The sequence below is a fragment of the Xyrauchen texanus genome, chromosome 3 (genome assembly GCF_025860055.1).
Source record: "Xyrauchen texanus isolate HMW12.3.18 chromosome 3, RBS_HiC_50CHRs, whole genome shotgun sequence".
In the NCBI taxonomy this organism is placed as follows: Eukaryota; Metazoa; Chordata; class Actinopteri; order Cypriniformes; family Catostomidae; genus Xyrauchen; species Xyrauchen texanus.
In genome coordinates this window covers 31507442-31529576 of record NC_068278.1, presented here as the reverse complement: position 1 = coordinate 31529576, position 22135 = coordinate 31507442, and the positions used below count along the sequence as shown (strand labels likewise).

Here is a 22135-nt window from a genome sequence, read left to right as displayed (position 1 = left end):
GGAAATAGTATGTTTTCTGCCTTTTCTTTAGTTGAACTGTGTTTATTCATCTAGAAGCAAGCTAAAATGATCCGAACTCTATTTCCGAACTCAACGGCAATGAGTCTCATAGACAAGCGAGATGACGTGCTATATTTTGGCGGCTGATGGCAAATACTGCATTTTCAATGGAGTGGGCGGGACAGTTGTATATTGTATTGTACCCTAATTGAATTAAATGAGAACGTTTTCAGAATCCCTTGGCGAACTACCTACAGTCAGGTTACGAGCTACTGGTAGCTCGCGAGTGGCGTGTTGGAGACCACTTCTCTAGAGACTGTTGTGTGTGAAAATCCCAGGAGATCAGCAGTTACAGAAATACTCAAACCAGCCCGTCTGGCACTAACAGTCATGCCATGGTCGAAATCACAGAGGTCACATTTTTGGTTGATGTGAACATTAACTGAAGCTCCTGACACGTATTTGCATTGCGTTGCTGCCACACCATTGTTTGATTTAGATAATCTTATAAATAAGTAGGTGTACAGGTGTTCCTAATAAAGTGCTCAGTGTATGTAGTCATTTAGCTGACACAGAAGTGCCTTGCTCAAGGCTACAGTGGTGATGGCTCCTAATTGCCCGATTTAGATTTTAAACCTAAAATCTTTTGGTTACCAGCCCAGATGTTTAACCAGCACTAAAAGAGAGCTCAGAAATAGTGAAAAGCACAATTACATCTCCACCTCTGCATACTACACAGAGGCACCTCCCTCTCCCTTCCTTTTTCTTTCTCTTGGCCTCTCTCCTCCTATACCTAAGGAGGCTGATAGAATCTCATCATTGTCAAATTGCAGGAGGAATGTGTAAACAAATACAATGTTAACCTGTTGATATGGCATACTACATTATTGCCAATTTCTAACCTGTAGATTGTGACATGCTGAATTTAAGATTAACTTTATTAATCCCATGAGAAACATTCCAGAAGGTAGGTGTGTGTGTGTTGCTTGCATGATTAAAGAGTGTGTATGTTCTGAGAAACAGGAAACTATTCTGACACATCTGGATGTGAGATTCCATTAAAGCAGCTTAAACTGCTAACATCTTCAAAGAACAAACACACACACACACACTGTTAATGCACTTAGCTCACTGGAATACTGAACAATGAGAGTGCAACAAGGCAAAGTCATTTAAGAGAGACCTGATAAAGGCGGTTTGAACAGATTTCAACTAGATACCTTTCAGTAGGACACATAGTGGACTGTAGATGTGCTTATTAGCAGTATTCAATACAATGTATGAAGGATAAAAATAGTTTAAATTGTAATAAAAAAAAGTACTAAAATGCATTTGATAAAACAATTTTATTTGAGTCTAATTCAATTACATTTCTTTGAACTTATCGTCACACTACTCCACCGCCCCTTCAGGCCAGGGGCACCGTCCATCAAGTGTGTTATTAAGTGCTGACCTTACTGGAGTTAAATTTAGAAAATCTATGGCACAAAATAACTAAACTGTTTGGCAAAAACTATACAGTTAGAAGTTCCTTCCAAAAATATATTGCAAATGTGTAAAATATAAAGTTATGCTGTTGTGTGATGTGTACTGAGGATTGGAGGGTTGTGCACTCATTAAGCAAACAGAAATGCAAAATCCATGTATAGCTTAATTATTCATGGACACACACTGAGCACTTTATAAGGAACACTTATCTAATCAGCTAATCATGTGGCAGCAGTGCAGTGCTTAAAATTATGCACATACGGGTCAGGAGCTTCAGTTAATGTTCACGTCAACCATCAGAATGGGAAAAAAAGTTGATCTCAGTGATTTCGACCGTGGCATGATTGTTGGAGCCAGACTGGCTGGTTTGAGTATTTCTGTAACTGCTGATCTCCTGGGATTTTCACACACAACAGTCTCTAGAGTTTACTCAGAATGAGTCAGAAATCAATGGAGAATGGCCAGACTGGTTTGAACAGACAGAAAAGCTACAGTAACCCAGATAACCACTCTGTACAATTGTAGCGAGCAGAATAGCATCTCAGAATGCACAACACGTCAAACCATAAGGCAGATAGGTTACAACACCAGAAGACCACGTCGGTCACTTTAAGTATAAATTAAATCCAAAACCGCAAACAGAGAGATGATTCTGACCAATGTAACATTGACTATTTTGTCTTGTAGTTAACCGGCATCAGAATGCCTATCTTCAAGAAACTGCCCAGGAGGTTACTTAGTAACCGCACCAACGGTGATCTTAACCAAAAGAGTAACCTTACAAATGGTGAACTCACCCTAAAAAGTAACCATAGCAACGGGGAACTCATTCTACCATCATCCGATCTCAATCCGTTTGAGGGGGCGTGGGCAGGTATAGGGTGGAGTAAGGAAGACGGTGGGGTTTGGGAGAATGGACAGGACTACCAAACATCATCTCAGGTGAGTGAGGCACATGAGAATGAGGCAAACACAGAGCAGCGTGGAGGCTCAAAGGTCACTGAGGGATCAAAAGAAAAGAGAGGAACTCTGGAACGAATCTGTGGCTCATCACCATTGAAGACCCTTGGGAAGTTGGGAAAGGGGCTTCGTATGACTGGAAAAAATGTGTGGGGTGCTACGCCTTCACTACGGAGTGCCACCCTTCCAGCAACACCCTCGTCAGGAAAGAAAAAAAATTATCGACGAGCCTCAGAGGAGATCATGACCTTACTGAGGTGAATGTAATTTGATGTCAATTTCCTTTTTTGGTGGGGAGGGTTATTTCCCCTGTAATTCGATACACATTCTGAACTGTTTTAATCATGTAGTGGAAGAATTTTCTAATGTCTATTTATAACAGATGCATTGTTTATCACAATACCACAACAGTGGTATTGAATACCTGTGGGAATTACTGTACACACATACAGAAGAAATACACAAGCGTCAAGCTTGTTGACACACTAACATTTAGGTCAGGGGTGGAGACTTTTAGTGGTGTAGGTGCAAGTGAGAAAGTCTGGGATAGTTGCAAGCTCCAGAAAATGGATAGAGCCTATATCAAATAGCTGCAAAGAGGTGAAAATGGAAAATATTTTGACATTTCTCATGACATATTAATTTAGATAAAGTAGTTTTCCCCAAATAATATCACTAAGTAATTACATATCATTATAAAGAATAGGTCATTGTTATACTGTTAATTTCAAAGGCACCTATTGAAGACCAGCTATAGATTCAAGCATAATTTAAAGTTATATAGCAAAGTCAAAGTGTTTTATTTATTTAACATGCCTGATTAAATTTAGAAGGGGTTTTCAGTCCTGGTCCTGAAGTAACCCAGCACATATACCACATTTTGGATTTCTCCCTAACACACCCATTCCAGATCTTGGATACTTTATTAATGAGCAGTGTTGTTTAAGCTACTCAAAACAAGTAATTTGGTACAAACTTCTAATTACTTCTCTATAATTGTAATCAGATTACTGTACTGAATACTTCATTGAATTTTTTTTTTTTTTTTTTCAGTAGGGCTATTGATTTAACATGTTATTTGACTGTTTAATTACATACAAATGTATGAATTCAATCATGCCTATGACCTGTACTTAGGGATGCATTTTATAATAAGGAATGGTCCTACTATCGGAGCAATTCAAGCTTGTTGTATTACCTTGATGTGGCAATATGGGCCAGTCAGTACTCCAGCTGCACAGGCCATACATTTTGTCAAACCAACGAGAGCAACAGGCAGCACAGCCTTACAAATATGACGTGCTCTTGCGCTTAAAACAGCTGGACTGAACACAACTAAATGCAGGGATCTTGAGATGAGTTTTTTTTGTTAATTTGTATAATTTGACACAGTGTCTAAAAATACTTAATGCCACTTTTTGTATTGTCTGAATGCTTTGCCACAATATGGTGTAATGTATATTAATTATCTGAATTATAATACTTAGAAGGCCTATATGTTATATTTATAATTAGTTTAATTATTCTACATTATTTGGGGGCCTATCTCAGTAAATATGGGTATGTGATTAATTGCGATTAATTTGATTAACCGGCACATCATGTAATTCATTTGATTTAATCGATTGACAACCATAATTTTTAATTACATTCTAAAGCACTTTTCCACTCAACAAATTCAAAATAAGTCTGTGTTTCCATACACCCAGTACCTCACATTTTTCCTAAGTAATGGTTTGTTTTGGGGCACACGCCAGCTGTCACAGAAACACAAACAGATATACAGTATATATTATATTAATTATTATAACGAATGTATTTTACATAATTAATATCCAATTTGAAGTGTATTAACCAAGCAATGTACATAAAATTACATTAATTGAAATTCAGTTACTAATCTGATTACAAGAGTTTAAAATATAATGTATTACACTACTTTTTTACTGAAGTAATTAGATAACAGTAACTGATTAATGATGAGTTGAAACTTGTTTTAAATAAGCGAGGCATCCAAAAGTGCAGTGGTGGGGTACTCCAGGACTAGAATTGAGAACCAGGATTTCGAACGTTATTTTTGTATTTAAGTAAATACTGCAATTGATGTGAGAAGGTTGTTGAGACAGTTGTCACTTTCTTAATGCATCTTCTCTCCTCAGGCTGGCAGGTCGTCGTAAGGAGAGTGAACGCAGAGATAGTCTGCCTGCAGGGGATCTGACTGCTGAAAATGAGGAAGACGCTCGTAGACAGCCCTCATTCCTACGTATTGTCAGTCTGAGCAAGCTCAGAGGAGACTCATTAACAAACCGCAGCTCCCAGGAGGATGAGCAAGATATAGAAGAGGAAGAACAGCCAGTCAAACGCAGGGAGCCTCTTTCAGGTAAAATTGAGGAGGGGGTGGGGGGTTGCTTATGTTTGCACTTGTTTGTAACTTTTGCAAGCACATACAGTAAGGAACTTTATTATGCTCAGAGTTCAGAGGTCTTCATGTTTGGCCCATAATACCTTAATCAGTGTAACAAGTTCCAAAAGTCCCCATGAGTCTTTGGCCAATCAACAAACACTTTCACAGAGACAGGAAATGACATACCTTCTTTGTGCTGCAGATCCTACCTGATAAGCTCAGTGCAAGGAGAGAAAATCAGAACTGTGTGATTATACAGCCTGTTCCAAAGACAACAACAGACAAGTGAACACCTTAAGTGAATTAACACATTGCAGCATAAAAAATTAACACTTCAGTAAGTGATGACATCCGTTCTGGAACTTTCACCAGACTTTGCTTCACCACTTAATTTGACACTCCCCCTCTTTACAAACCACACCCTACAAAATACCATTGTACCATTAAGATCGTTTGACCAGCTCCACCATTAAGAGATGGAGAAGAAGAGCATCAGCACGTCACCCTGAAGTTTCTGTCAAAATTGTCAAAAGCAATGGTAGCAAAATAGCGTTTTCGCACGACAAACTTACAACTGACAAAATGCTTATAAATTACAACATGTTGTTTAAAACATGAATTAATCACTTAAATTACCATGCTCTCAACTTCCTACTTCCCATATATGGGACATATATTTTCAGAGTGTCATTCCATAAAAAAAATCTCTTACAACATCTTTAATCTCTTTCTCTCTCAGTGCTGGAGATCCTGCAGTTAGTCAACCAGAGAGACCTGCTGCTTGCAGACACACACATCCAAGAGCTGGAGAGGGAGTGTGAACTTGATCCCTCCTTCTTGACCCAAACCACACCCAGCAATATAACTCCTCCTACTCTGACCTCACCTCCTTGGCTCCCTTTTTTGGCCGGTTTGGGCAATGAGGATTCTGGTCCAAGCATGTGGGATGCTGGTCTGCGTAAAGTGAAAGATGTAGAGCTGCTTTACGAGGCCCTTCAGAGAGAGATGTGGGATGTGGTGAGAGAGTCGCTACGTCAGCCCTGCACCGGGCCGCAGCTTGGCCTTGTGGTGCTGGTCATACAACAGGAAGAGCAGGCTGACAAGGTCTGGGCCCTACACCAAGAGGCTCAATCCAACTTCCAAGCTGGTGACTATTCCGAAGACCGTTCTCTCTTGTATGAGGGTGCACGACCCTCAAAGAGACCCAGGAAGCTGCGTCAAAGGTGGGTGGAGGCTGTCGGAGAGGCAGCAGACTGGTGTCTTCCTCATCCAGGGGGCATCGCTGCTGGGCAGATGAGCATGTATTTGGAGCGTTTGCGGGGCAGGGTGGTGGAGGATATGGATGCAGCACGTCGAAATGTGGTGGCTGTTTATCCCGAGGAGTTCTGCGTGTTTCAGGTCTACATGCAGAGTTATCACAGGGCTGTTGCCAAGAGACTGAAGACCATCACTTGTGGACCCATTCAGATCACTGACACATACTCACTGCTGGACTGGATCTACAACATTTACAACAGGTACATGCACACATGTGACACTGAGGTGAATGTGATGTGATGCGCATTTAGATTACTCTGCAAAGCTGAATTGCTGTAACTAAGCCAACACTGAAACATTTCTCAAAATGTACTCAGTTTGAGTGTAGATTTTGTAAATACTGCAGATTTCGCACTCTGTTTTCTCTGAATCGGAGTATAGTTGACCCAAACCTGTCTGTCAGAAGACAGATCATAGTCTAAGGGATCCCGTTTTGGTCTTAACACAGTTTTGACTAAACGTGTACCGGTAGTTACTGTGTTTTGCCATTGCACAGCAGCAAACTCTGTGTTATTTTAATCACCCAGTGGAAAAATTACCTTTGTTCTATTAATAGCAGATGCATTGTTTATCAGTATGAAAAACAAGGATACTGAATACCTGTGGGATTTACTGTATATATACACAAAACTATTCCACAAGTGAATGCGGACACTTGACAGTTTTGAATACACACAAACACTAGTTTCGACTCTGTGTGTCACAGGGATGTCTTGGCTACAGTTGGAGCAATGGGCACCATAGTTTGTGAAGCTCTAGATCCTCTCCTTCCTGAAGATGTCATAGACCGGCTAGAAGAGGGCTGCGTTGACACTGTTTGGGTAATACTCTGAACACCACACCTTCTGAGTGAAATTATGAATCAATCTCTTCGAGCACACAGTTCATCTTATGTGTGTATATGTGTAGGAGAAGGTGACTACAGAGCTGTCTCAGGTTTTGGATGATGAAGAGAAGCGATGGGCTCAGACGCTGCACATTGAAGAGTATCAGTCTGGCCTTGCTCGTTCTATTATACAGGTAATATACCTACACATGTAGCATAAATTCTTGTGCTATGTATGCATGCCGTATGTTGCCTTGTGTGTGTGATTGTGTTTAGAAGGGCTTGGTGGATGTCCTTTCCTCTATCTGTGTGTCTGTATATGTTCAAGAGGCTGAAGGTAGATTTGGACAGATCAACAGCTGTCAGTCAGCCACTAGGGGCTCGTATTGCTCGCTGCACCTTGAATGGACTTGCAGATTTCTTGTACAGGTGAGATGGAGAAAATAAGACGCAAAGACACTGATGACAACTAGAGCCACTGCAACAGTGATGATCAAAAATTAAGATTTTTTAAAGATTCTTTTCGCCATTGATAATCTAATCCATTTTAGTATACATTATGCCAGTGGTTCTCAAACCAGTCCTGGAGACCTCTCAGCACTGCACATATTGTATTTTGCCCTTTTCTGACACACCCAATTTAAGTCTTGTAATCTCAACTAATGATGAGCTGATGAGTTGTATCAGGTGTGTTTGATTGAGGAGACATCCAAAATGTATACTGTTGAGGGGCCTCCAGGACAGATTTGAGAACTACTGCATTATACTATAGTCAAATGAAGATCTGCTATTCACCACAACAATAAATGTCATGCAAAACATGAGTCCCAAACTGTTCTTTGAATATCTCAGAAGATGCTCTGATACAGTAAGCTGCTTTTATAACTGAAACACTCAAGCTGCTGCTGAATTATACACTCATTTTAACATTTTGATATGTGTGTCTTTTTCAAATCCTATTTAAAAAGGATAAATCTAAACTAATGGTGTGTGTGTGTGTGTGTGTGTGTGGTATTTAGTTTCCAGAGAAAAGTTGAGATGTTCCACGACACACAGTCAGAGTTTGGGGATTGTGGGGATGGATACGTCTCCAGGACGATTGCTCTTGTTAACTGTGTTCCACCATTCAGGTTTTTTTTTATCTTTTTCAACATACAGAATTAGTAAAATGCAACCTTTCCTAACCTGGTGGGTCCAACCCCCAACATTTTGTGTAGTTTGCAGGGGATCGGGTTGATTTGAGAAGTGTAAGAAATATAAATTATAATATTCTGTAGAAACGTTTTGTAAAAGTTTATACATTTTGTAAAATCTGTATGATTTTACCCAAAATATCAAAGTTCAAGAGGCTGCAACTTTGGGGTGACGTGCTGATGCTCTTCTTCTCCATCTCTTAATGGTGGAGCTGAGAAATATTCTTAATTTCTCTGCATGTGTCTTTGAAAAAAATTTAAATGCATTGGTGTTTACCAAAAAATATGACTATTTGTAATTTTTTTATCTCAGTTGTTCAGTTTAATAGTTTATAGACAAAGTTAAGCTGACTTACACTCACTGAGCACTTTATTATGAACACTATGGTCCTAATAAAGTGCCTGACGTGGTTTTCTGCTGTTGTAGCCCATCTTGCCTACAATTGTACAGAGTGGTTATCTGAGTTGTTGTAGACTTTCTGTCAGCTCGAACCAGTCTGGCCATTCTCTGTTGACCTCTCTCATCAACAAGGGGTTTCCGTTCACAGAACTACTGCTCTCTGGATGTTTTTTGTTTGTGGCACCATTCTGAGTAAAGGAGATCAGTAGTTGCAGAAATTCTCAAACCAAGCCATGGTCAAAATCATTGAGAGAAAATTGTTTCCCCATTCTGATTTTTTATGTGAACTTAAACTGAAGCTCCTGGCTCGTATCTGTATGATTTTATGCATTGCAATGCTGCCACACGATTGGCTGATTAGATAATCACATGAATAAGTAGGTGTGCAGGTGTACCTTATAAAGGGCTCAGTGAGTGTATATATCATGTGTATTTCAAGTTGATGACTGAACTGCATAGATATGTTACATTGTGTTGACATGTGTAGGAGTTTTGTGGAGCGCTGTCGTCTGTGTGACACTCTTGGCAGTGAGGACGTCTCTCAGCGAGCTCATTCCTCTCTGGAGAGAATTGTCAACCAGTCAGTGCGTGTTCTCACTGACATACTGTTTGAAAACATCAGGGTGAGACACATATATGCACACACTCACATTCTGCCCACATACTATTTTTATTTTAATGCTTTAAATAATTTATTTGTTTTATGGCATGATACCAGCCATTCTTTGATAAGCTGGTCAAAAGGAAATGGCTGGATAACACTGAGGCCTATGAGAGCATTGAGGCAACCATTAAACAGCACTTTAAAAAATTCCGCAGAATGGACTGCCCTCCTTATCAGGTACAACTTAGACACACGCATGCACGCGCACATGCACACACACACACATGTTGGTACTTCTGTCATTACGAGGACTCTCCATAGTCATAATGATTTTTATACTGTACAAACTAAATATTTTACCCCTTGCCCTAAACCTAACCCTTGCAGAAACCTTTTGGCATTTCTAAATAAAAAAACATGGTTTAGTATGTTTTTCAAGCCATTTAAAATACAGGGACACTACAGGTGTCCTCCTAAACCACATTTATAGCATATTGCCCTCGTAATTACTAGTGTGTAACCTCAAAAGTGTCCTCGTAAACCACAGATGCATTGGTTGGTTGATTGATTATTGGTGTCACTAATTGACAGCTATTGGTGAATGAGGTGCACAGGCGGGTCCTGGTTGAATATGTTCGTGCCATCATGAGGGGGCGGGTCATCTGTACATCACTCAAAATGAGGAAGAGAGTAGCATTTCGGCTGCAGGATGAGTCCAAACAGCTGAAGGCTCTTTTTGAGGATCTGGTGAGTGCCATTAAGGGTTCTTTCACACTAGCACTTTTGGTGCACACCTGGGGTCGAATTACTTCAGAGTTCGGTTCATTTGAATAATATGAACGCTGCACCCAGGTCTGCTTGAAAAGGTGGTCTGGGGTACGGTTCATGTGAACTTCAGTATGGTTTGCTGCTGATATGAACACAATCGTACCAAATCATAGAAGTGAACCGCTTGTGATGACGTTAATTTGCATCTTTGCAGGTTTCCGATCGCAACTATTATGGTATAATGCATTTATCATACCTGCTTGTGTCCAATTACACCGGGTTCAGAGAGCACCTCACATTCTTTAAATATCTTGCAACGCATCTGTGGGCTCGCGGCAGACAAAAGCTAATATTCATGACATCATTGCACATTCAATGCATCCACGGGAGACAAACAAATGTGGTGTTCTGTGTATGGCAAGTTTTCATGGTAAATCCAAAGAGACAAAATGTATTACTTCACTTACCACAGTGATGTCTTCTCGAGTTGTTACCAGCTACCACTTACTACTGTTGTACTCATGTTGATGATGTAATCGGACCGTTTTTCGGACCCAAATAAAATCATGTGCTCAAAGATCAGCATGGCCAGTGGGAGGGGGAGTAAATTAACTCTGGTCCAGTCCAAGCAATCAAACCAAGTGTGAAAGCACATTAAAAGGCTCTAATTATTCCATTAATATTATACCTCATTTTATTTTATGCAATCACTGGGCACAAAATAAATTCTAATATTATTTAGTCACCTTCATGCTATTTACTTTAAGTGAATGTGTTCTTATATATATATATATATATGTATATATATATTTGTATATAATTATTGTGACGTGTAAGTATGTGTACATTTGATATGTAAATTGTGTTGTGTAAGTATGTTGTTTACTGTAATTGGTATATGTCTCGTCACTGTTATGACTGCTATGTTGCTCGGAACTGCACACAAGAATTTCACCTACTGTTGCACTTGTGTACATGGTAGTGTGACAATAAAATTATTTGATATATATATGTATATATATGTGTGTGTGTGTGTGTATATATATATGTGTGTGTGTATATATATATATGTGTGTGTGTATATATATATATGTATGTGTGTATATATATATATATATATGTATATATATATATATATGTATATATATATATATATATATATATATATATATATATATATATATATATATATATATATATATATATATATATATATATATACATATATGTATATGTGTATTATTTTTTTTTTTTTTTAAGCTGAATGGTGAGCGAGACTGTCAGTCCCTAACATTCTGTCTAACATATTTTGTGTTCCACATAATACAAAGTGTCACACTGGTTTGGAACAACATAAGGGTAGAGAAATGATGACAGAATATTAAATTATGGCTGAGCTATCAATTTAAAGAGATAGTTTACACAATTTAAATTCTCTCATCATTTACTCACCCTAATGCCATCCCAGATGTGTATGACTTTCTTCTGCAGATCAAATATTTAGATTTTTAAAATGATATTTTAGCTCTGTAGGCCAATTTTGATGCTCCAAAAAGCACATAAAGGCAGCATAATAGTAATCCATAAGACTTCAGTGGTTAAATCCATATCCTCAGAAGTGATATGATAGGTGTGGGTGAGAAACAGATCAATATTTGTCATTTTTTGCTAGACAGCAGGGGGCAATATGCAGAGAAGAATGTGAATCACCAAAAACACAAGAAGAAGAATGTGAAATTGATTTGTTTCTCTGTTTCTCGTCCACACCTATCACATTGCTTCTGAAGATACTGATTTAACTACTGGAGTCTTATGGATTACTTCAGTGTTTCCCAACCTTTTTTCTGCCACGGCACACTTTTTACAACTAAAACATTCTATGGCACACCACTATCCCACATAGGCAAACCATCGTCAATATTTTTCCTTTTCAAGAACTCATGTTTTCTGTTCATCTTAGTAGCGTGTTTACTTGTAATGTTTGAAATTCGGCTATGCAAAAAACAACCAAAAAAAACAAGTCACATACAGTACTTGCATTAGACTTTCTCATCGTCCGTCATTTTAATGGACAGGGTCGTAAAAATTCAGTCATAATCTATTATTACCAGTCATTTTAATGTTCATATTTTAATGATAAGACATTTAATAGCTTGGCACCCATTCACTTGCATTGTATTGACCAAAAGATCAGAGAAATTCTTCTAAAAATCTTAATTTGAGTTCAGCAGATGAAAGAAAGTCATACAATTCTGGGGTGGCATGAGGGTGAGTAAATAATGATAATTGTAATTTTTGAGTGAACTATCCCTTTAAGGGCTCTTGTCGGATCTGGGTGAATTTGTCAATAAGAAGAGGGGTTTGGAAACATTTCTAGTAATTATTACAGTGTAAACATGAAAATATCCCACAAGGACATTATATATAATGCTGAAATATAAACCAAAGCAAGATCATGCTTTTGCTATTTCATAGATTTTAAAGTCTTGTGTGGATTCTTATTTTACTGTTTAGATTGTTATTTCTGTACATCAGTACCACCGCTCTCTAAATGCAGAGTACGCAGCCTACGTAGGACAACAACTGTGACACACACTGTGTCTGAAACCACCCCCTATCCACTATATAGTGCACTATTTCGAGTGTCCACTATTTTGTAGGAGTGTCTGAATTTTGAGTGACCCACTCGTTCCCTAATTTTGTTCACTCACTCAAGTATACATTTGATATACACTCAACAAGGGTTAATTTCCCACATTCCACTATGGGGGAAGACATACAAGCTGGGAGTTTATGCCTTCCTTCACTCCTGCAATGTTTTATTTCATTCTGAATGTAATAAACTATTTTTGACAAATCATTACTGGATTAAAATAACATAATAACATATAGAGAGACAAAACATACAGATACATTTTAAAATGTACTCTTTATTTGATAAAATGTGTTTAGTCTTTATATTAACACAGAGTATATATTAAAATGACAAACAAAATGAAGATTTATTGTAATAATATATTATTTAATAATAAAAACAAGTAACGCCCAAGTATTTAAAAATGTAATATGTGACGTTGTTTCTGACACTCATGTCCGAATTCTCTCATTTCGTTCACTTACTGCTGAGATATAGTGCACTAACTGCCATTCACTATATAGGAAATAGTGAATGAGTGAACGATTGCGGATACAGCCACTCTCATCTCACGCACGTGTGCCCTGTGCACCTCGCTGTGCACGTGTGGAAATGCTGTCTGTTCGCGCTCCTGTTGTCGATCACGCGAATGGCAGTAATTTACGCTTAACTTGGATGTTTACATGGATTTATACAGTTAATCCTCCTGAAGTAGCTGCGATAGTTTCCAGTACCCCCGTGAGTGTGCAGACTAAATTAATACTGCTTATGACATGTGGGACAAAGCACACTGATATATTGCTGCACTGATTTAAAAATGTACACTTAAAAACTGATGTCATAAGAGCCCAGTTACAGAATCACCCTGAAAATGATTAAACAGAAAAGCCATGATAATGATTATCTCATTAAACAGAAAAGCCAGCGTTAGAATTAGAATTTACCTCAGCGTGCTGCCTTAAGTTGGAGCTGTGATTTTAATCTTGAAGTATCAGCTTGTCTTGGTGTTAAATGAAGGCATTGCATGACGAAACTATTGTTTTTTTTTCACTGTGCAGAGCGAAGAAATTGTTTCACTTTAAAGAGTTTGATGCTGCTGCAGTGATTGAGTGACAGTCTGTGACAGCATCTCAGCATGCGCAGATTTGAACTTCCGTTCTCATTAAGACCCATTCAATAATCTCTCAATAAATGACACATTAATTAAAATAAACCCAGTAATGTAACGACAGTAACGCCACACATTGTAAAAAAAAATTAATTAGAAATTTACTTGAGTTAGAGTAAAAAGTACCCACTTTTAAACCTATTCTAAAAGTACATTTTCCCCCAAAAATGTACTCAAGTAAATGTAAAGGAGTAAATGTAAACTTCTGCTAAAAATTAACAATGCTTTTACAACATTTGTTAATCTTGTTTAATGTTAATTTCAACATCTAGTAATGCATTTTTTAAATCAAAAGTTAGTTAACGTTAGTTAAAGCACTATAAACTAACAAGGAATAATTGTATTTTTATTAACTAACATTAACAAAGATTAATAAATGCTGTAAAGCATATATTTCATTGTTTGTTCATGAAACCTAATGCATTTACTAATATTAATGAATGGAACCTTATTGTAAAGTGTTACCAGAACAAGAGAAAGGTAGTCAATCAAAAACCAAAAAATCTACACCACAGTTAAATGAAAGTTAATCACAGTTAAGCTCTCTATTCTTCACAGGAGTCAACTGCCTCCTGGTTAGACAGTGTGATTATTCATCTGGCTGACATCATAGTTTTGGAGGACACTCCCTCGATTCAGATGGAAGTTGGGGTTTTAGTGAAGGAGTTTCCAGATATACGGTAAGACCACCAGGGCAGTGGGCCCTTCATAAATCCTAAAAACTGGAGAGGAAAGGAATGATTTACAATTACAAGCAATAAAATGATATAATGTAGAGGAAGATTGTGCCTACTCCCTACTTTTTTTCTCTTTGCAAATTCTATATTTTTATTTACATATAAGCCATTCCCTTTGATTTATAATCACATACTATAAAATTATATAACATAAAATCAAAATGTAGAACAGGATGTAGATTTTTCATAGCACGAGACTGAAGAAGGAAGGAAAGTGTTTTATTAGCTCTTAACAGGTTAACAGGCACTTAGCACTTTAATTTACAGTTCTTTGTCAGTTTATGAAACATTTCATTTATACAAATTTGCTGAACACGTTTAGACCTGCTGAAGGGCAGAACCTAAATAGTGCTGTCTTAAATTGCTTTCATTCATGAAAAATCTGACATGTTCCCCTCTCACTTCCTTGTCCAGTTGAGGAGTATTTTTCACAACACCTCTCTGTTTCCTGAGGTCATTTTAAGAATGTCTGACTGAAAATAGTTATCGTGGTGCTCCATCTCCGTGCCAGCTTTCCTTTATGTGGAAAGCACCCAGTGCATGGGAGGGAAGAGTTGACAGTAAACAGGGGAATGGATGAGATGTGACCCCACTTTAGCCTATAGTGTTTTTGTTTGGATTAGTGTGTGTGTTTGGATTAGAGTGTGTGTGTGTACTCAGTCACTGGCTGGCAGTGCTCCTGCTTGCTGACGCACAGCCCTACTCAGCAGACAGGAAGTGGCTGTGGAGTACTTCCTGTTCCTGCCAGGTCACAGGAGACTGACTGGTGCCACATGCCTATCAAACACACACACACACACACACACACACACACACACCAACTAAAGATCAAAAGCAAGAAAGTAGAGGCTAGTTAACTTCTCTTTGTGTATAGCACTGTTGTTTCCTGTTTTTGACTGACTGTCTATGTTAAAGGCTGTCACAACCTGTCACATTGTTATCTATAAGCAGGACATGCCATCTTCACAGAGTTTAGAGCGCTGACTTTGAGTTTACTTTATGAGGCATTACCAGTGTCGAGGGAGATGCATTACAAAGAAATTCTTTTGGCCAACAGTCCTCAGTTTTCCCTGAATTAATTTAGGCACTGCTATTTTCAGTAACATTGTTTTTGAATATTGTTTAAATCATGTTGCACCTACTTCCTTTATTTGGATAATGGTCTTCATGGAATTTGATTCAACTGATTGGAACTAATTTATGAAAAAAACTGAATGATTTGCCCACCAAACATCATCACTATCAATTGATCAAAGTAATTGACATGACTCCTGTACTAATCACTTTAGTAATTTTGTTTTTAAAATATAATAAAAAAATAATAAAATTATTTCAAGTGTGGGCCAGTATATCCCTTTTGTTTTAAGGGAGGGATGGTGACTTCTGTTGTGTTATGAAATTGAATTCTTTTTTATTTAATGTATGCTCTAGTTAGGGGTTTCCACAGCAGACAATTCATGATCTGCATATTTGACTTGGCAAAAACATTTATTGGTAACATTTTAAAATAATGTTGGACTTGTTAACATTAGTTAATGCATGAGGTATCATAAACTAACAATGAACAATGTATTTTATAGCATTTGCTAATTTATTGTTTAAAATACTTTAATTCATAAAACAATTTCATTGTTACATCATGTTATTTCATAATACACTGACTAATGACAATGTGTACAACGTTTAGTTTTAGAAATCAATCTGAAAGATTAATGCAGTAAAAGTATTGTTTAATGCTACTTCATATTATAGTCTGTGATATGAATTTAAAATAAATATATTTACTGTTATATACTAATTTAATGTTATATACTGTAACTATATAGGCACACAAAATGATCACTTTTGCAATAATTTTCTTGGTTATTTTATGTAAAACTGCTCAGAGCTAATAATTAGAAAAAGTCAAGTCAATTTTATCTGTATAGCGCCTTTCACAACACACATCGTTTCAAAGCAGCTTTACAGAATATATTGTATATTAACAGACAATAAAAATGTAATGTCTATAAAGTCGATTAATCATCATTGTGTAATTTAGATAAAATACGATTTTTAATAGTGTTTAAAAAATAATTAAATGATAATTGTATTAATAACCCCAGTGAGCAAGCTGTAGGCGACTGTGGCAAGGAACACAAAAACAATATTATAATAATAATAACTTTATTTGTGTAGCACCTTTTAGAAACTTAAATTAAACTTAAAATAAACTCACAATATAAAATCAAATCAAAAACAAATAAAATATGATACATTCACATAGTAGTATTAAAAGCAAGTCTGTACAAATGTCTTTTTAAAAAACGGATTTAAACACAGATTCAGCAGATCTACTGTAATAATCCACGGAAAGCTGTTCCATAATCACGGGGCCTTCACAACAAACTCTATCACCATGCCAAATCCATGTCATGCTTTTTATGTAATTATTGAAATCTTAAAATCAAAGTGGATTGGTAACCAATGCAAAAAGGCTAAAACTCGACTAATATGATGCGAAGACCTTGTTCGTGTCAAAAGTCGAGCTGCAGCATTTTGCACAATTGTAGTCGTGCAATAGAGTTTTAATTGAAAACAGGGCGTTACATTAGAAACGTATTGGAAATGTAAACCTCATCATAGCTCTGCTGGATATTAACGTGCAGAAACCTTTTTGTTATTACTCTCAAATCTGTGTGTACTGTATGTGTGTAATACACAATTCTTCTCTGCTCACAGGAGGAGACATATCTCTGCTGTGTTGAATGTCCGTGGGATGGTGCATCAGACAGATCGTCAGGAGATTCTGGCCGTTGTTCGTGACTTGGAGACTAGTGACAGCTCCATTAATCTGCCCAGAGATCACGCCATGTTCTCTGAAATTGCAGTGGCCAAAGACATACCCTGTCTGGGACTGGTTCTGATCCGGTGTGCTCTGACTGTCTCATCATGGGTTGCCAGTGCCCGACCTCACCGTAAACGCAGCACAAGGAACCGGAATGAAAAACATGCAAACAGCAGACTGCACTCTTAAACATAATGACATGCAACATACAGTGACTGCTATGCAAGCATCTAAAACAACATAAATAAGCAACATCACAACACCAAAAGACTGCAGGTTTATGGTTACAACAAAATAAGTTGATACAAGATGCAAATCTCATTCTGTTGTTAGTCATATGTTTGTCACAAACTAGGTCAATGTGAACAGAACATGGTGGCCAAAATGGAGAATAAGATGAGTTTATGGCAGTAAAAGTAAAGTCACGACAATGCTTGTCCTTCAGAACACAGCTGCAGCCAAATGTGTGACTTCTTCAAAAGACAGGAAAAAGGCTATAATTCTTTTAAACAGGCTGTTAGTGGCTGATTTGTTTTGACTAGCTGGATCTCTGACATGTCAGTAGCTAGAAGATTTAAGAGGAATGGCAGGAACCTCCCCTCGGGAGAGTTGGGAATCGAGAATGTCAGTTCTTTCTAGTTTAAGATTGACTCTAAATCACATGATAAAGCATGTACAGTATAGGATGTTATCAGAACACCAGGTACAGTCATACAATTCATGTACAATTTTGGAATTTTTGTTATATAGAGAAAAGAAATCATTTAAACGGTTTAAACGTTGATGTCTGTTTCATTTAAAAAACATGATACGTCTTTTTTGTACCAATGTTTAGGATTCTCTCCATATCAGTTGGTAATCTCTATACAAATTTGTGCTACTGAGATCACTGAAAAAATCAAACACTGAGAATGAATGTTTGTGATATTGTTTCAGACCAGATAAAGAAATAAAGACACATTGACTGTGAAATTAAGTAAAACATTATTAAAAGTAGAAAAGTTTCTTTTTAATATTATTTTACTATTTAGAAAAAAGTAGAACATTTACTGATTTAGTATTCCAGGAATAATTGTAACCTTTAAACCAATAATCAGTTAAAGACTTGTACTGTAGTCCCAGGTAGATTCAGCACAGTCACCTGGTCCTTTAAGCTTTCTTTTTGTTCTGTGGGTTTGGGCAGAATTGAGGTTAAGCTCCGCACCCTAAAAGATCAGGAATGTTTTAGGTAACTGGTCTATTCCTACTGTTCTGAGAAGTGCCAAACAAATCTTCTCATCAGAGCCAATTATACACACCCCCACAGGCAGCCTCTTCATTTTCAACACAACAACTCAATTCCAAACAAACTTTTTGTCAGACAAACACACACACACACACACTCAAGCAAACAAGTCAGGCTTTTTTTTAATTATATATATATTTTTCACACAAACTCAGAAATAGCTTAATCACTGTAAAGTCAGTGTCATATGAGATAACAGGAGCTCCTAAATGAAAATGTGTTGTTGCCCATATTATTTGACTTCATCTCCTGCTGATTAAATCATCACAACAAATGGAAATCAATCTATTTTTAAAGCATTGGACTTCGATAAGTAAGACTGAAACCTTGCAAAATCTATAAATACACCATTTTCTGAGCAGATTAAGTGTCTTTTTTAATTTTACCCTTGGCATTGAAAGTTGAGGAGCGGTTGACATAAGCATCCTTTTAGGCAACATAATTAAACAAGATAACCCATAAATTCTCAACTCAGCAGTTTATTTTGGGTGACACAACACCAGATTTACAGTTTTGTGGTGGTGTTGTCCTATACCAAAAAAAAGGTTTATCTGGAGTTGTGTATGTTCTTAGAATGTGACAAAACCTTTTAGATGATGCAATATGTTTAGTCCTAGTGTAAGTACATAGGTCAGCAATGAGATGACCCTTTCATTGCTAATAAATGTAAATTGGCTATTGCAGTGGTGCATCTAGTTTATCTAAGTTATATTGTAAGCACTTTTTTGTTTGTTTTTTTTAAAACACAAAGTAAACCTATTTTCTCAGCTTTTGAAGTGTGCATGAATAAATAAAGAGCGAGAGGAGATTTTGAAGTATCTTCAAGGCACAAACTGTTTAAAGCAACCTGTTTATTTACAATTTTCACAATGTCCTGACTGTGTGAGGCTTTAGAACACCAGATGATAAATTGAAACCAATGTTCTGAAATGTATACACTTTAAATTCAACTGCTGACTTCTGTTTGACGTTTGAATAGCCGTTTATTGATTGATGATCACACTCCTGTCAAGTTCGGCCATTGATCAATTCACCTATTTTTGGCTGCCTTTATTTGGTTTGGCAGTTGGTGGAAAGATTAGAAATGATGTCAAAAACAGAGCACTTTAATGAATATATATATATATATATATATTAACCTTTGCTTGATTCATTTATCATTTAGTTTTCTTTTTTCTTCTTTTTTATTTTCTTTGTTAAATGCTATCTGTCATTGTGTTTTTGCTGCCTTCCTGGCCAGGTCACTGTTGTAAAATATATTTTATCTCAATTACTATTTATCTTGGTTAAATAAAGGTAAATAACTAGTGTAGTCATTAAAAATTTGCTTGGTTATGTTTAAAGCTCTTTTGAACTTGTTCTAAGTCAGTGTTTCCCAACCCTGTCCCCAATAATTTGGACATCACCCTTCTTTCACACTCCCAATACAGGTATTGGAGTACTAATGATGGGTTGAATCAAGTTTGTTTGATTAGGGAGACATCCAAGATGTGTACTGTTAGGGGGCCTTCATTTACAGGTACAGGGCTAGGAAACACTGTTCGAAATCATCAGTTGTGACGTTATGGTGAATTTAAGCAGTGCAGTCTCATGACCAAAAATTCACCATACTGACTTTTTGCCCTCATCAATATAATGTAATTGTCATGCCATTCTCACATCATTCCATCAGAGCACAGGCTCGGAAATTTTCGGTTTTATCATTTGTGTTTCTAATTTTATTTAAATCATACAATAATATTAATATTTTAGATCCTCTAACCCAGTAGTTCCCAAACTTTTTACAGTGGCGTACCCCTTCAAACATTCAACATCCTTTCGGGTACCCCCTCCCTAACACATAGATAAAATTCGCTAAAGGTCATCTGAAAATATATCTGTTTGTCACAATTATCTTTGTAAAACAACTCCCTTATATTAAACCGGTTATATTTTTACATGTTTTGTGCATGCTATAGGCCTATTAATCATACAGATACTGAATAAATGGCTTACCGATTGAGATTGGAATGCTAGATATGATATAACTGCATAACTTGAAACGCCCCCCTCATCGCGTCATAATAACATCGTTCGATTCTGTTCCTGGATTTGTGCATCACTGCAGGTGCGGCAATGCCGGCCGAATTCGAGCATTGAGGGTAAGTATCTGTGCCATTGCGCGGTCAGCTCAAGGAGCCTTTTTTATATGTCATATTTGACACTGTTAGCAAGGTTGAGCTCATTTGCTGAAAAAACATCATGCAACAATGGAAAAATGGGTCTCGCGTACAAGCAAATGTGATTGAAACTTACTGCGTGTGAATATGGAAAATTATTTGGTGCTGCTGAATGTCTGACACCTGTCATCAAAGCATTTGAACTTATACCATCAGTATCAAAACTCCCTATGCATCTAACCTTAAATACAAATTGTGTTTTAAACTGCGAAACAAAAAACTAAATTAAATCGTGGATGACTGACAAGTGCGAGTCTGCTAAAACAGTGAAGCATTAACTATTACTAAGCTACCACTAGACTGTGCTGGCGGAAAAAGATACTTGTGTGACGCACGACGCATGAGTAGATGCATTTTTTAACATCAAAATATTGTGTTATTTCTAAGCATATTTTTCTGACCTTTATGACACAACCATTTTGGTGTTCTCTTTCATCATTCATCAGATCCACCTATGGAAGGGCCTGACCTCTGCAGAAGCATCCAATTGCACAAAGTCTGGCTAGACAGACAGAAGCGCGTGACCTATGCTCGGTAAGGACCCACCCTCTTACCTAAGAGCATATAACGACCTGCACGAGCTGCTGCTCCTCAGTTGACATTCGCTTCTCGCGACCTCTGTTTTTCTCTCAGCTCGGTTGGTATTTGACTTTCACTAATTTGTCTACAGGAGGACACATTGCTCAGATCAGCCTCCGCCAGACGTGACTGTCTTGTTTCAGCCAGGTTAGCTGCTTCCTGGTTATCTCAAGCCGCCCACGCTCGCTTAAACTACAACCAGGCTGCCCACCTTTCTCTCTCAACACTTCCCTGCTCCACGGCTGCGCGCCACGGATTTTACGCCCTAATATGGCATTTTCCAAACCTACGGCTTCCTCCGGGGTCAACCTATCACATGCCTGCCCGGCCGCGTGCGGTGCCCTCATCGCAGCCAGAGACCCTCATCCTTTCTGTGTCGTGTGCATGGGTCTCAAACACGCGGAGGAGGCTCTAGAATTTCTGGAAAACTGTAGCCACTGCCTGGCGCTGCCTAAAAAGTGCCGCTACCTAGTGCACTGACCTCGAACTCTCCGACTCTGATGGGTGAAACGGTGATGACGACGCGCTCCTGGGTCCCTCTCGGGGCGCAGCCTCTCTTAGCTGGGCCGATAAAAATTACCCTGTGTTCCCTGAGGTTATTCTATCAGGGGACCCCTCGCTCACCGATGTGCCGGCTGGCTCTGGTGATGAAGACGATGAGGGCCTTCTCGAGGGTTTGGAGGATGAGGAGGCCATCCCGTCTTCCATGACTCCCCAGGCTAACG

General features: G+C 37.8%; 1 protein-coding gene across 3 annotated transcripts in view; it reads left to right on the top strand.

The window, feature by feature from the left end:
* The window catches only part of exoc3l2a (exocyst complex component 3-like 2a), a 28155-nt gene extending 8303 nt beyond the window's left edge, over positions 1-19852 (top strand). For all 3 annotated transcript variants that reach the window (XM_052094287.1, XM_052094279.1, XM_052094270.1), the window contains 12 exons: positions 2176-2705; positions 4608-4828; positions 5592-6369; positions 6876-6990; positions 7079-7189; positions 7324-7424; positions 8015-8125; positions 9076-9211; positions 9307-9429; positions 9784-9939; positions 14322-14443; positions 17222-19852. In XM_052094287.1, coding sequence (XP_051950247.1) covers positions 2191-2705; positions 4608-4828; positions 5592-6369; positions 6876-6990; positions 7079-7189; positions 7324-7424; positions 8015-8125; positions 9076-9211; positions 9307-9429; positions 9784-9939; positions 14322-14443; positions 17222-17516 — 2784 coding nt within the window. In that variant the 5' untranslated portion in view covers positions 2176-2190 and the 3' untranslated portion in view covers positions 17517-19852. The remainder of the gene's footprint in view (positions 1-2175; positions 2706-4607; positions 4829-5591; positions 6370-6875; positions 6991-7078; positions 7190-7323; positions 7425-8014; positions 8126-9075; positions 9212-9306; positions 9430-9783; positions 9940-14321; positions 14444-17221) is intronic.
* Positions 19853-22135: the final 2283 nt, after the last annotated feature.